Raw genomic sequence first — 14,788 nt, forward strand, 5'->3', positions numbered from 1 at the left:
GTTTTATGACCCTGCACTATTGTGCAATGGGAACAGTTGTTTCCAATGAGCCTGAGGTTGCCAGGTAGCTTGGCAGTCCCCTACCTTGTGGCTTTATGAGAGTTGACAATGGGGTGTGAACAGATTGGGCAACTTGGAGCTTTATGTGTAGTTATGTTTAGTGATTGCAGAGCTTTTACTAGCCTTTTCCACTCGGTTTAAATTATGGGAGGATATTTTGATAAGTGTATGTAGGGGCTCACACTTTTCCTTTTGGCTCTTAATAGCACTTCCCATGGCATTAATGTCAACCATGGATTCCTTATATAACTGGCGTAACGTACGCTGAAGTGGAAACAAAGATGCATATCGTGCCTGCCAATGCACCTATTTCAGTCGAACGTTTTGCCATGTATAAATGCCCATTACATGGGCGGTCAGCAGTCCGAGGAAATGCTGAAACCAAATTATGGCAGGCTAGTTCTCGTTACCTAAATGAGTCATTTATCTTGTCATTTGATTTTTAAATACTTTGATACATCAATCAAGAAAAGTCTGCTTCGGAAAAATCCACCAAAGGAATTAGAAGAGAGGAAAGAAAAACGGAAAGTTGTTTTTTTCCAAATTTTCAAATTAAAATCCAGTTGGCCTGTAGAGTGAAAGTGAGTAACTCTGTCTACAACTTTTACTAATATAACACCAGTTTCTCTTAAAAGATTATCAAAGGTGGGGGAGGGGGATTGTAGAGGGGTCTTGAGCCTCAGCTGGGGCAGGGGCAGGCCATACCAAGCCTTCATGCCAGGGAAGCTTTGGGAACCTCTGATTTCACATCAGTCTCAAACAAGGACTGACCCTGCTTGACCTTAAATGGCTTACTCAATCCTTCTCCATGTCTCTCTGGGTTTCTGTCTCTTCTGGGCCCAGTCCTTTTGTTGACTGCTCTCCCAGATGGCAGGCTCCAGGCCTCCTCTCCATTTCCGGAGCCCAGTCAGGAAGACTGGGTGGGCTCAGAGGTCCCTGGGAGGGGTACGATTCCAGAGGCCTCTTAGAGGGGTCACCAATCTCCCCTCACAGGCCTTACTTCGCACAGAGGTATTCATCTCAGGAATGTGACATGGATCCTTGGGCTGTGGCACACGAAGGGTCAGGTCGGAGGGATGGGAACCTCACGCGGAAAAAAAGGCCTTAGCCACTACAAGCTGTCCTGCCCTTAGATTCCCCAAGCAGCCCTGAATAGCCCCTTTTTCTGCCACCTTCTACCAATCTTGTCTCCCCTGCACTGCCCAGCACAGCGGGGCTCCGGGGAGGGACCAGCTCCAAGGCCCGGCAGGAGGCCAGGCCAGCGCTGACTGGGGCCCAGGGCGCAGGCCCGCCTTGAGCTCCAGGCTCAAGGGTCACAGGACACCGACTGGACCGAGCCACCGGCGCGGAGCTGTCCAGCACCCGCGGCGGGGCGCGCGCCCCCGGCCCGCCCCAGCCGCCTCCTACCGCCCTGCCAGCGCCACTGCGGCTCGGCGGGCGCGTCACGTGGCTGGCGCGGCTCGGCCTCCAGGCTCCGGGCGGGCGAGGGGCCGGGTGGGAGGACCGACAGACCCACGGACGCAACACCGGCGGCACCCGCCGCTCAGGCTGGGCGCAGCGCGGGGCGGCCCGGGGGCGCCGGGCCCGGACGGGCGGCGCGGCGCGGCGTGGGGCATGGGCGCGCTGGAGGCCCTGGGGCACCGGCTGGCCGCGGCGGGGCGCCCGGGGCGCAGGGGCAGCGGCGGGCGGGGGTCCTCCCTGGCGGCCGCCGCTGAGCCCCCACGGGGCCCGTGACGCCGCGGCCGATGTGGCCCCGCGCGCTGCGGGCCTGCACCGCCGCCTCACAAAGACGCCACCCTCGCCGCCGCCCGCAGCCGGCCCGCAGCCGCCGCGGGAGCCCGAGCCCGAGCCGGAGCCGGAGCCGGGGGGCAGGAGGCGGCGCCCGCGGGCGGCCGGCCCGGGCATGGAGCAGCGGGCAGTCGCGGGGCCGGAGGGGGCGCCGAGCGCCCGGGCGCAGCTGGCCGTCGTCTGCCTGGGTGAGTGGGCCGCGCAGGCCTGTGGAGTCCCGGGGCCCCGCGGAGTCCCGGGCCCCCGCCTCGCAGCCCAGCGCCGCGCCCTGGCCGGACCCGCCCGCCCCGCCCTCCCGTCTGCGGCCGGGGCTTCCGGAACCGGCAGTCGGAGGTCTCTCGGCCTGCCGGGGTCTCCGGCCTGGGTGGGCGACTCCAGCCGCGGAGCTCCGGCTCCCGCCGGGCTCGGAATAGCGGCTGGGAGCGCGGGTGAGCTGTGCGTAGGACGGCCGGTGTGTGCAGTCGGCTGGCTGGGCCGGCAGCGGCTTTCCTCCGGGCCCGCTTAGCCCGGCGGCGATGGGCGACCGGAGCCTCGGAGCTGCGGACAAAGGCGAGGCCAGCTGCCCACAAAAGCGAGGCCAGCTGCCCCCTGAAGAAGTCTCTGTTTCCTGCCCTGAGTTGGGGTGGGGGCGGTGCTGGCTGGAGCCAGGACTCAGGGTCCCGGCAGGACGCACATTGGAGAATGCTCCTGTCTCCCCTTTGTGTCTTCACAGACCCAGGGGCTGGCCTGTTCAGCCAAGACTGGTGTGTCTGGGGAGGACCTGGGGACCTGTCCAGGCCTGTCACCTGGGCAAGAGGGACTATTGCCTGGCCCAGGACTTTTTCTGTCCACCTTTCCAGGGCCCTGTGTGGGGGACAGAAGGAAAGAGTTAAATCTTCTAGGCACATGGCTCCTTTATTTACCATGATAAAGGAGGGAGGCCATTATCTAGGCCTGGGGTCATTAGGGGACATCCTGTGATGTCACCTAGGAAGGTACTGTAATCCCATAGGTTTGCTGAAGCCACTGAAATGACAAAGTAAAAAAGTATAAAAGAAACCTGAAGGTTTTAAGCTGCACCCTGCCCTGTCCCCCCAAGAATCAGGGAGCTCTGGGTCTGGGAGGAAGTCTCCTGCCTCCACTGCGTGAGCTGGTCTCAGTAAGTGCTGTGACCCCCAGAGCTGTCACTCCCCAGTCAGTGGGTGGTCATGTGCTCTGGACTCTGAGCTGCTGGGTGGGCTTTCCGGATGAACAGGGCAGGGGGACAGGCCCTTTGGTGTCCCGAGGCCCTCCCTGCCCAGATGTGGCCGAAAGCCTGGGTGTCCTGAAAGGGGGCAGCTGCTCCTGCTTCCTCACCAGTTCGGGGCTGACACTTCCAGAGATGACCTCTGCCTTCTTTGGCATATTTGATGTTGGGAGGAGGGGACGCCCTGAACCACCAGAAGTTGGGTTTGCCCATATCCTCCTCCCGGTCCCCGGATAGGAAAGCAGTATGAGTAAAAGCAAAGGACAAACCCCAGGAGCTGGGTACTTGAGTGGATGCGTGGCAGGAGAGTTCTTTGCCTTCCTTCTCGAGGTCAGCGTGGCACAGTGAGGACACCCCTGAGCTCTACTAGTCGTGTATCCTTGTAAAATGGGGTAATCAGAACTGCATCCCTCCCTCCCTGGCTGCCACGGGATGAGGTGGCTGGCAAGTCCCCTCAGAGGGAGGCATCCCTTCAAGGTGGCAGGAGCCCCCTTGATGGGCAGGGACTCCTCCTCATCCCCATTTGAGCCAGGGCCTCTCTCTGATGGGTGGTCCAGGCCCGAGGTCCCCAAGCCCAGCAGGAGGCAGAAACATATACCCTTCCAAGTGAGTTAGAATTCTTAGGTGGGAGGAGTGGCAGGAGTGGTCTGCTGCGGCCAGGCTGACACACTGTTCTCTTCAGCTGTGGGTGTGCAGGTGGGTTCTGAGACCCCCTGAGGTCGCCGGGCCTAGGCTGGCAGCAGGATTCTCTGTGGCAGTGCTCTGGGCTTTGCTCTATGAGAGGAAGAGAACCAGCCTGGAGTTCGAGCTATGTTATCTTGTGCTCTTGCAAGGCCTGCTGCTGGCCCAGGGCAGGTGCCTGGGTCCCAAGAGCCACCTCCCCCCACTGGACCCTTTTTGTGTCTCCCACAGTGAACATCGTCCTCAGTGGCCGGCTCAGCAGTGCAGCTCCTGCTTTAGGTGAGTAAGACACTCCTTCCTTCCCTCTTCCCTGCCTTCTGGTTTAGTGACCTCTGAGGACAGGCCTTTGGGACCCTGTCAGTCCTTGTGTGTCTTTTCTGCATCCCAAAGGAGCTGTTTGGCCTTGGGCAAGCTTAAACCTCTCTGAATCTCAGTTTCCTCTACCATAAAATGGGTGCAATCAGAGGACCTATTTCAAAGCCTGTTATTAGGGTTGAATGTGCAAATGAGACAAGGTGCTTGGCACAGTGTTGACACATGGTGGCTTAATATCACTAGCAAACTGTCATGGGCCTGGTACCATGGACAAATTGTACTTCCTGTAGGCTCTGGGGTTCCCCAAGGGCCTTGAGATGCCCACCTGTTTTAGAATTATACCTGGGATTTAATTTATAAAGCTGTGACTGAGTGATGACATGGAGAGGCCAATGCCATTGGCAGAAGAATTTGTTACGTAGGTGTCTTGAGAAGAAGAGACACGTCAGACCATGCAGGACCATGGCGGGGAATTACTAGGTGTGATCAGGCAGATGCAGGAGGAGTGTGGGGGAAACATGGGCCAGAGCCTCTGTTGCAGTTTCTGTGGGAGAGGCAAGACAGGGCAAGGGAAACAGTTTCGGATTTGCTAGGTTGAATAATTCCGGCCCTGGGATAGCCTAGGGCAGGGGAAATATCTGCATGGTGTGTGAGTTAGGGAAGAAGGTGGGTGGAGGCTCAGCCTTGGATCAGCCAGCCTGGGGTAAGGCAGGTTTTAGGCAAGCTGGCGTGCAGGAGAGAGGTAAACACTTTCGCTGATAGTTTGGCCTTATGATTAGTGGATGTCAAATAGACGTACAGAATCTAAGAAAACACAGTTGGAGCTCTACCCCTGCCTCCTGCCTGTCAGAGTGGGTCTGTCCACCCACTGGCCACCTTTGTGCTTGGGCCTAGTACCGAGTGCAGCTAAGACTGTCAGGAGGGGGAGGGGTGGCTCAGGCCATCAGGGGCATTTGCTCTTTGAGGAGGGGGCTGCCAGGAGTTGACAAATGCATATGTCCAGGCCCTCATGGCCCTTGGTGCCACTGGGAGACATTTAAGAAAGGCCTCAGGAGGCTGGGAGAATGTTCTGTCTCCAGTCTGGGTGGCTATCTGCTGTGCTGCATGGAGGGGCAGGAGGTACGTGGGATTTCTGGTATTGCTCAGGGCCCAGCTTGTCGGCCGGCTCAGGGAGAGGTATCTCTACTAGCCAAGGTCAGAGAAATGGGGAGGCCCAGTGTCCACAGAAGCTGCTCTCACGGGCCTGTCAAACGCAGCCTCTCAGTCTCCCTCCCGGTCTCCTTGCCCTTCCTGCAGCCCGGCCTCCTCTGCTGACTCTGCTGGCCTAGGGCCCTGCCGTGCTCAGCAGTGAGCCAGCCCCAGCCCTGCCTGGCGTCCTGACCCCCACAGCTAGCTGTCAGTCTCCCCACGCAATTTCCAGGCGAAGACTGATTGGCTGTGCGGGAGGGGGAAGGGGTTCGCAGGTCTTACCAATGTGAGTCCCAGGCCAGCCCTCCGGCTGGCATGGTGGGTGGGCATGTCACCCCAAACAGGCCTGTCTGTCACATGCATATGACAGAAGTGATGCTCCAGGGACGAGGTACACTCATTGAGCCAGGGAGAGGGAGCAGCTGTCCCCTTCCACACAATTGGTTGTTCTTCGCTATTGAGACCTCAGGCCCCAGCAGGGTCCTCGTCGCCCAACTCCAGGGGCCACGGTTCACATCACTGTGCCTGTGCATGGACACCTCCCACACCCCCGCCGTGTCCTGAGCTGCATGCACAGTCCGTGTGGCCACAGGTGGTGAGCTGGGCTCTAGCTCTTCTGGAGTCTAGCCCTGACCCCTCTGGCATTGCTAAGAGATGGCTTCTGGCTGCCTGCGGCACCCCTCCACCTCCTGACCCAAGGCTCCATGACTCTGCGTTTTCAGAGTTTCCTCTGCAACTGCTCCTATGAGGAGCCCAGATCACGACTGTTCCCCTGCCCCTTCCCAGTCTTCACTGGGCTCAGACACGCCTGAGGGCCTGGCTGGGCTGCCCTGGGGACCCGGCCCCAGGTTGTCAGGCTCTGACTAAGACCTCCTGCACCTTGGTCTCTGGGCTCCTTTACACACACGGTCACTGTGACCTGGGGGTAGCCTGGTCAGGGTCTTCAGGCTGTTATCCACTCACCTGGCAGCATCCCCGAGTGCCTTCCCACTCCTTGTCATCTGGTGCCACTAGGCAGGTGGTCTGGAGTATTGATCACCTCTAGAAACCAGATCTGCAAATTGTGCTATATCAGGCTCATGTCTTCTCAGGAGTATTTGATGACTCTTCCGACGAGGAAAGGAAGACCCTCGCTGGTCTAAAAGTGCTCCGGCATCCCTTGCCCACTTGAACAGACCATGTTGGCCCGAAGGCCGAGGGAATCTTCTGTCCAAGTGAACGCAAGTCACCTCCAGTTAAAGCTCACACAGACCTCTCTGACTGTCCCCCAAAACAGCCAAGGCCGTCTATCCTGCATCAGTATCTCCACAAACACAGTCTTCTCTCACTGCCAGCCCGTTATCACACATCCATTCACGACCCTCATCTCCCTTGGGGCGTAGCTCTCACTCATCCTCTCACATGAATGCTGGAGACAGCCACTTTCCTCAGATTTCCCAACCACCCTCAGAGAAGCAGCACCCACTGACTCCATTTTACTGATGGATACACTGAGGCCTAGGATGAAATGGTGGGTCTGGCAGTGTGGGCCCTGGGGCCGCATTCACCAGCCCCCTTTTCCTGCCTGTACCTGGATCCTGGGGCAGTGTAGTGGGTGGGGTGAGGCCTGCTATGACAGAGAGGCCTTGGGCGGGGTGGGGCTGGTTGTCTGAGCTGGTGGTACCCACAGCCAAGAAATGTTTGGTCAAGAGGCCCTGGCCAGTGGTCCCTGACCCGGCCTCCCTCCTGCTCCACATTCACTCTGCATGGGCCATTGCTGCCCTAGATGTGGGCATTTCTGGGGCAGACCTGGGGGGCCCTTAGGAGTGAGGCTGTTTGGAGGACGTGTTATCAGGGGCTTTGTTGAGAGGCAGAGCAGGGCTGGCAGCTGTCCAGTCATCTGCTCCTGGGGTGGCTGGTGATCTGAAAGACAGGCCTCCTGACCCCCAAAAGAGTACTAGACATAAATCCCAAAGGGTAAAGAAGGATTCTGGCCAAGGTGGGGCCAGAAGAGAGAAAGGCGGTAGGTAGGTGATGTCTTCACCTGTGGAAGATGTGTGGGCCTGGCTTTCCTGGCCACTGTGGGTGAGAAACCTGGCCTGTGTGAGGGCTCCATCTCTGGGGAAGGCCTCCAGGCAGGGGCAGGTATTGACTGGGTCCTGTTATGCCCCAGGCCCTGTCCTTGGGGCTGAGGATACAGGGGAACAGGGAGTGGTTCCCAGCCTGACTGACAGAACCTCCTGCCTCAGAGGCCCAGTGCTTTGGTTTAATATGTGCTTCAGAGACTTCACGTGGAGGAAGATGTGCCCCAGCTGCGCTGGGGCCTTCCTGCCTGTGAACTTCCCACCCAGCACGCTCTAGAGGAGACAGCTCTTCTGGTTGCATAACCCCACACCTCCCAGGGCATCTCTAGGCCAGCACCCAGGGTCTCTGTGAGGTCCACAAAGCTAGTGGCCTCACATGTCAGAGGGAATGGCCCCTGGTCGCCATTCCGTTTCTTTAGTCCTTCCCCTCCTGGCCTGCGAGCAGAACGCATCATTCCCATTTTATGGACGAGAAATCTGATGCTCCGTGTGGCTGGCCTCCAGGTCACGGAGAGTGCCGTGTGCAGAGACCTGGCTGGTACCTCTCGGACCTGGGACTGCTGAGGCTCTGATGGCGAGCCTTGCTTTAGGGTCAAGGGGTGGTTCTCTTCTAGTCCTTTGAATCTCTTGTGAACTGGTGGTGGGGGGTTTTGATTCCCTGTTAGTCCCTGTTGGATCACCCGACCTCCACAGTCACGGCAGGCCCCAGTGGAAGGGGTTTCACCCACCGCTCGTGCCTCTACATGCCAAGCAGGCACTTGGACTGACCAGTTCACTCACTGATCTGTACTTATTGAGCACCTGTGTGTGTCCTAGGGACACAATGTAGAGCCAGAACCAGCATAATCCAAAGGGAAATTACTTCTGTGGCAGGGGCTGGGGAGGAAAGAGAGGCGGGGGTGGAGGACCAGAGCCCCAGTGGGGGCGCATGGGGAGGGGCCCCTGGGGAAGGAGCTGCTGGGCTGAGATCTGAAGCCGATAGGACTGGACATAGGACTGGACGGGCTAAGAGGGGTGAGGAGAGCATCCTGCCAGGGGCCGGCAGGACAAAGTCTCCCTCCCCGAGAGGGACCACAGAAGGTGTGGGGGCCAAAGTAGATTATGGGGGGAAATGCAGAATAGGTATGGGGGGCTGGTGTCACTTTGATGACTTTTGTCCTTGTCCGAAGGACATGAGAGGTCGCTGAAGGGCTTTTACTCTCTTTTGTGCATCTGTGCTGTTTGGGGTCCTGAAGGGTCCGTTGGGAGCCAGCAGAGAGACCCGTTTCCAGGGCAACAGTGGGAGGTGCCAGGCAGTGAGAAAATGAGGAGGTGATGTTCCTGGATGCAGGAAAAGGGTCATTATTTATCTCCCGGAGCCTCAGGTTTTCTGTCTGTATAATGGGCCCTGCCTTCACCACAGGATGTTGGAGGATCAGATGACACAGTGTAGTGAAGAGGTGAAGGGTGTAAGTGGGGGCAGCCAAGTGCAGGGGCCTTGCCTGGTTCTGGGAAGGCCAGAGCACACAGGGCAGGCTTTGTACCTTCAGCCGGGAAGCAGCGGGCCTGTATAATGCAGTGATCCTGTGGGGCTGGGCGTGGAGGCTCCTCGCTCGCACCGGCCAGCATGGCGCTCTGCACTGGTCCCTGACACGGCGTATGGTCAACACTTGATAAATGTGTTGGTTCAGGGTCAGCAGTGAGAGCTGAGCCCACCAGAGGACCAGGGTGGGTCCTGACTTCAGTTTCCTCTCCTGGTCATGACATCTACCACCAGTGGCTTCCCACTTATGCTCGGGATAAAATCCGAATTCTGCACAAGGTGTGATCACACCCAGCCTACGTTTCCAGTCCCATCTGGACATTGGCCTTCAGGCCTGTTTTATTCTCTCCACTCCACTCAGGGGATCTGCAAAAAGTCAGCCTGCTCTCCCCTTAACCTGAGAGTTCCAGAGAGCGGGGTGTTTGCCTGTCTTACTCAGCATGCTTAGCACTGTGCTTGGCACATAATAGGTACTCAGTAAATTTGTGTTGGGTGAGCAAAGCCCGTGTTTGTCAAGCCCCCAGGGAGGGCAGGCAGGGAGCCACAGCGGGACTGCTTATGCAGGGCCAACAAGTCTAAGGGTGCAGAATTCTCCTCTGAACTGAGGCCCCAAGGCCAAGAGGCTGCCCCTCAGAGGAGCCAAAGGGAGTTGTTGGGCTTGCTCCCAGCCTTGCCAAGGATGGCAGATGGGACCTAGACTCTGGTGGTGCACGGGGTGGGGTTGGGGGCTATGGTGGCCTTGAGTCCATGAGTCCCCGTCGGCCCCGCCATACACATCACTTCCATGAAGTCTTGAGTTGTGGCCTTACCCTTGGCCATGACTAAACTTGACTAAACTTGGGAAGGCCTGTGCTCAAGCCATGGGGTGCTTAAGTGCCCCCCTCCCCTGCTGCTTCCTACCCAAAGGTGAGGCCAGAGCTTCTCAGCCTCCTCTCCTGACAGCTGCCTGCAGTGGGAAACTGGAGCAGCACACAGAGCGGCGTGGCGTCATCTATAGCCCGGCCTGGCCCCTCAACTACCCCCCAGGCACCAACTGCAGCTGGTACATCCAGGGTGACCGTGGGGATATGATCACCATCAGGTATGCGGGTCTCAGGGGTGTCGGACGGATCTATGTGGGTCTGCATGTGCTGAGTAAGTGTGTGTGTGTCTGTGTGTGTGTGAGAGAGAGAGTGCACGTGTGGGGTGCCTGTGCATGAGTGCGTATGTGAGCTGGTGTGGAGGGCTTGTGTGAGTAGATGTGTGTATGGATGTATGTGAGCACGTGTGAGCACGTGTGGAGAGCACGTGTGAGCAGGTGTGTAAGTGTGTATATGCATGAGCACAAATGTGTGCTTGTGTATGTGCACGAGCCCACATCTGAGCAGGTATAAAAGACATGTGTGAGTGTGTGTGAGCACATGCGTGTGTGTGAGCACGTGTCTGAGCAAGTTTGGAGGGTACATGTATGAGCAAGTGTGTGTGCGAGTACACGTGTGAGTGGACATGGGAACGTGTGAGCTGTGAGCTATGAGTTTACGTGAGCATGTGTGAGCGTGTGGGGATGCTCAGCTCGCAGGTCTCTGTGGCCGGCTTCATGGAGCTGAGCCTCTCACAGGGGCTGTGGGGGCTGTCAGTCACCTCAGGCCTGCCAGGTAGGGCAGCCCTGGGGCCTGCTGGGCATGGCCCAGGTGTCCCTGAGGTGGCAGAGGTGTCTACTCTGTCCTGCAGGGGTGGCTTGAAGCCAGGCTGATACGGATCCCAGAGCAGGGTGTTCCTGGGGCCTCGGGTCAGTCTCTGTAGGAGAGGGAAGCAGGCAGGAGCCCGGGGGCTTGAGCTGCGGGGATGAGCAGAGGGAAATGGGGTGAGGCAACCAGAGGGTAGAACAGGCTGGAACCCCCGGCCTGGGGTAGCCATGGAGCTATTTGGCTGGGGAGTCACTCTCCTCCTAAATGCCAGTGCCCACACTGTTCCCCAGTTACACCGTAGCTCCAAAGCATGGCATGTGAGGGCACGATCGGGTTCTGTCCTGGCGTCTGTGCCTGTTTTCTCATGGCCACAGGGCCATGGCTCTCAGGGACCCTTTCTTCAAAGACTCCAGGCCTCATGGCCTACTCACCCCACAGCCTGGGCCGGGGGTCCAGGGCCAATGTTTCTCCCCAGGTGACACTTTGTCACCCAGCCCCACCCCGAGCCAGCCCCATGGGAATGCCCCCCCAGCCCCCTGCTGCCCAATGCACGGGCCTCTGAGTTTGTGCAGAGTCTGTCCCAGCAGACCCAGTGTGGGGTGGGATCTGGACCGTTGGGCCTGTCCCCTCAGGGGAGTGTCAGGGGAGGGAATTGTGCACAGTGAGGCTTCTGACTGTGCCTCCACGTTGAGTTTGGGGTGGGGGTGCTGACAGGAAGGTGGACCGGCAAGGCCTTCCCAGAGCGGCAGGGGGCTGATGGGAAGGATGCTGTCCACAGTTGTCTTGAGTCTTCATGGAACCGCCCTCAGACCCCTGGGTGGCTGGGAGTGGAGGAGAAGAGTGGGGGGCTGGGCATCCTTGTCATAAGCTCAGGCCTGACGTTCCCTGCTGGTCGTTAGTCACGTGGGCCCTGCCTGCCTATCCATGTCTATAGTCCTGTCCACCCCTGCAGCTTCCGCAACTTTGACGTGGAAGAGTCCCACCAGTGCTCCCTGGACTGGCTCATGCTGGGCCCAGCAGCCCCTCCCCGCCAGGAGGCCTTCCGGCTCTGCGGCTCTGCCATCCCACCTGCCTTCATCTCCGCCCGGGACCATGTCTGGATCTTTTTCCACTCTGATGCCTCCAGCTCCGGCCAGGCCCAGGGCTTCCGTCTGTCATACATCCGAGGTGATGCTGGCAGCAGCGGGGCTCGGGGCACCACATGGGGCTCCCAGGGCTAGAGCAGCACCCTCCACCAGCCCACTCCCTTCAGAGTCTCCCCCAGCAGCCCCAGCAGTCAGAGCACAGTGGTGGGACCGGGTGCTACCTCAGGGTGCCTTGAAGCCCCCTCAAGGTCACAGACCCCACTTCACAGACTTGGCTAGAATGAATGGGGGCTCATCCCTTCTCCTCAGCTCAGGTCAGGGACTGAGCCCACCCTGGCATTCTAGGGGGTCTCTGTCCTTCAGGTGGCCATGGAGAGGCCAGGGGCCCTTCTCCAGGGCTTCTGTCTCAGTCCTGGGCCCTGCAGAGGCCCTGCTGGGATAGGAGAACCACTCTGCCTGGTCCTGGTCCCAGGCTCCACGCTGGAGTGAGGCTCTGCTCTCCCCTGACTGTCTTCCCAAACTCTTCATCCCACAGGGAAGCTGGGCCAGGCATCCTGCCAGTCTGACGAGTTCCGCTGTGACAATGGCAAGTGCCTGCCGGGCCCATGGCAGTGCAACACTGTGGATGAGTGTGGCGATGGCTCCGATGAAGGCAACTGCTCGGCACCTGCCTCTGAGCCACCGGGGAGCCTGTGCCCTGGGGGCACCTTCCCCTGCAGCGGGGCACGATCCACACGCTGCCTGCCCGCAGAGCGGCGCTGCGATGGCATGCAGGACTGCGGCGATGGCTCGGATGAGGCCGGCTGCCCGGACCTGGCATGTGGCCGGCGGCTGGGCAGCTTCTATGGCTCCTTCGCGTCCCCAGACCTGTTTGGTGCCGCCCGAGGGCCCTCAGACCTTCATTGCACGTGGCTGGTAGACACACAGGACCCGCGACGTGTGCTGCTGCAGCTGGAGCTGAGGCTGGGTTATGACGACTACGTGCAGGTGTACGAGGGCCTGGGCGAGCGTGGGGACCGCCTGCTGCAGACTCTGTCCTACCGCAGCAACCACCGGCCTGTGAGCCTCGAGGCTGCCCAGGGCCGCCTCACCGTGGCCTACCACGCCCGAGCCCGCAGTGCTGGCCACGGCTTCAACGCCACCTATCAGGTGAAGGGCTACTGCCTCCCGTGGGAGCAGCCGTGTGGAAGCAGCGGCGAGGGTGACATGAGCGACACGGGTGAGCAGGGCTGCTTCTCGGAGCCACAGCGCTGCGATGGCTGGTGGCACTGTGCCAGTGGCCGAGATGAGCAGGGCTGCCCTGCCTGCCCGCCTGACCAGTACCCCTGCGAGGGTGGCAGTGGCCTGTGCTATGCACCTGCTGACCGCTGCAACAACCAGAAAAGCTGCCCTGATGGTGCCGACGAGAAGAACTGTTTCTCTTGCCAGCCCGGGACCTTCCACTGTGGCACCAACCTGTGCATCTTCGAGACGTGGCGCTGCGATGGCCAGGAGGATTGCCAGGACGGCAGCGACGAGCACGGCTGCCTGGCGGCCGTGCCCCGGAAGGTCATCACCGCTGCCCTCATCGGCAGCCTGGTCTGCGGCCTGCTGCTCGTCATCGCTCTGGGCTGTGCCTTTAAGCTCTACTCACTGCGCACACAAGAGTACAGGTGGGCGGGGGGTGCCTCATTGCTGCCCAGTGCCAGGAGCCTCGGGTTCTTCATTTCTCTGGACAGAGGCCATGGGCTCACTTCCTACAGCTGTGGGTTTGTAAATTGGGGCTCGGGCCACCCACACGGGACTTCTGTGCATCTGAGGGCCCTGAGGAGCGGTGGGGCCCCATGTTCTGCTGTGAGTTCCTGCACAGGGCCCCGTGGGAGGTGGGAGGTGAGGGGTCCTGGCCAGCCTGCCATGCTGTCCTTTTGTTCATTGCTTTCAGGGCCTTCGAGACCCAGATGACACGCCTAGAGGCTGAGTTTGTGCGGCGGGAGGCACCCCCGTCCTACGGGCAGCTCATTGCACAGGGCCTCATTCCACCTGTGGAGGACTTTCCCGTCTACAGTGCATCCCAGGTGAGCTCCAGAGGGCTTGAGACCCCAAATGTCCTGGGCTCCCGACTGGACCTCAGAGAATGCCCGAGACAGGGAGCCTCAGGGGCAGGTGGGACAGCGTGCGGCCAGCCTGGTCCAGGGTCCCAGGGAGGCGGGAGGTGGGGCCTGGGCAGGGTGACACGGTTGGGCCACAGCCAGATGCGGGGGACAAATTGGTCTCTTGGGGTCTCGGGTCACTTGGGGGTCGTGCTGACCTCTGCCTCCTCAGCCGCTGCCCCACCCTCCAGGCCTCAGTGCTACAGAACCTTCGAACAGCCATGCGGCGACAGATGCGCCGGCACGCCTCCCGCCGAGGGCCCTCCCGCCGCCGCCTCGGCCGCCTCTGGAACCGGCTCTTTCACCGGCCTCGGGCCCCGCGCGGACAGATCCCGCTGCTGACTGCCGCACGCACCTCACAGACAGTGCTGGGTGACGGGCGCCTCCAGCCTGCAGCAGCGGCTGCGCTGGACCCCCAGGCACCCCTTACAGACACAGGCAGCCCTGGGGCAGCTGGGGATGGCTCCCCCAGTGCCCCTGGCCACACACCAGAGGTGGGACCTTCCGTGCCACCCTCCTCGGGCCTGCGGGACGCAGAGTACAGACCCGTGGACAAGGACAGAAAGGCCCGCAGGGACCCTCTGGTGGACAGCCCAGCCCCTGTGGACACGCCTCAGGAGCCCTGCTCGGCCCAGGACCCTCACCCCCCGGCCCCCACTGCCAGCAACACCTTCGGTCCCCACCCACCAGAACCACTGGGTGTCTGCAGGAGCCCCCAGCTCCCCTGCTCCCCAATGTTGGAGGCCAGTGACGACGAGGCCCTGCTTGTCTGCTGACCCACCAGATGCGCTGGTGATTGCCACAGCCCCGCTTTGTAACCAGGGAATACACGGTCATTTCTACCCTGCCTCTGTGTCCTTCTTTCTTACGGAGACCCACACAGAAGCCCAGCCAGCTTGCACCGTCCGCATCCCCCACCCCTGGTGGGCAAGGTGGACGGGGCTGTGGGGGCTTCAGCAGGGGAGGAGGGTAGAGTAATGAGCCCCTCTGTGGGCCTCCAGTGTCCACACAGGCACCCGGGGGCTCACTTCTACCTCCTCCTTTCCATTCTGGGAACCCATTTCC

The 14,788-nt window shown here is 60.2% G+C and overlaps 1 protein-coding gene across 5 annotated transcripts; it reads left to right on the plus strand.

Annotated features, from left to right (window-relative positions):
- The first annotated feature begins 1,943 nt into the window (after window positions 1-1,943).
- Window positions 1,944-14,565, plus strand: LRP3 (LDL receptor related protein 3). 5 transcript variants are annotated; one of them, XM_033127993.1, is made up of 7 exons: window positions 1,944-2,036; window positions 3,986-4,033; window positions 9,749-9,923; window positions 11,462-11,676; window positions 12,130-13,246; window positions 13,516-13,648; window positions 13,915-14,565. In XM_033127993.1, exons 1-7 carry the CDS (start codon window positions 1,964-1,966, stop codon window positions 14,497-14,499), a joined length of 2,346 nt encoding a protein of 781 aa, XP_032983884.1. In that variant the 5' UTR covers window positions 1,944-1,963; the 3' UTR covers window positions 14,500-14,565. The 5 variants fall into 5 exon arrangements, with proteins under 5 accessions (XP_032983884.1, XP_032983885.1, XP_032983886.1 ...); XM_033127994.1 differs by having other exon boundaries at window positions 9,785-9,923; XM_033127995.1 differs by lacking the exon at window positions 1,944-2,036 and having other exon boundaries at window positions 2,314-4,033; window positions 13,896-14,237.
- Window positions 14,566-14,788: the final 223 nt, after the last annotated feature.

This window comes from Rhinolophus ferrumequinum, chromosome 15, assembly GCF_004115265.2.
Source record: "Rhinolophus ferrumequinum isolate MPI-CBG mRhiFer1 chromosome 15, mRhiFer1_v1.p, whole genome shotgun sequence".
Lineage (NCBI taxonomy): Eukaryota > Metazoa > Chordata > Mammalia > Chiroptera > Rhinolophidae > Rhinolophus > Rhinolophus ferrumequinum.

What these genes read in the sequence shown, in the direction of transcription:
- LRP3 (XM_033127991.1), top strand. Translation starts at nt 3,850, where the DNA reads ATGAGAGGAAGAGAACCAGCCTGGAGTTCGAGCTATGTTATCTTGTGC. An exon ending in CAGTGCAGCTCCTGCTTTAG is followed by an intron (nt 4,034 to 9,748) that starts GTGAGTAAGACA and finishes TCCTACCCAAAG; the next exon opens with GTGAGGCCAGAGCTTCTCAG. An exon ending in GGGGATATGATCACCATCAG is followed by an intron (nt 9,924 to 11,461) that starts GTATGCGGGTCT and finishes CCACCCCTGCAG; the next exon opens with CTTCCGCAACTTTGACGTGG.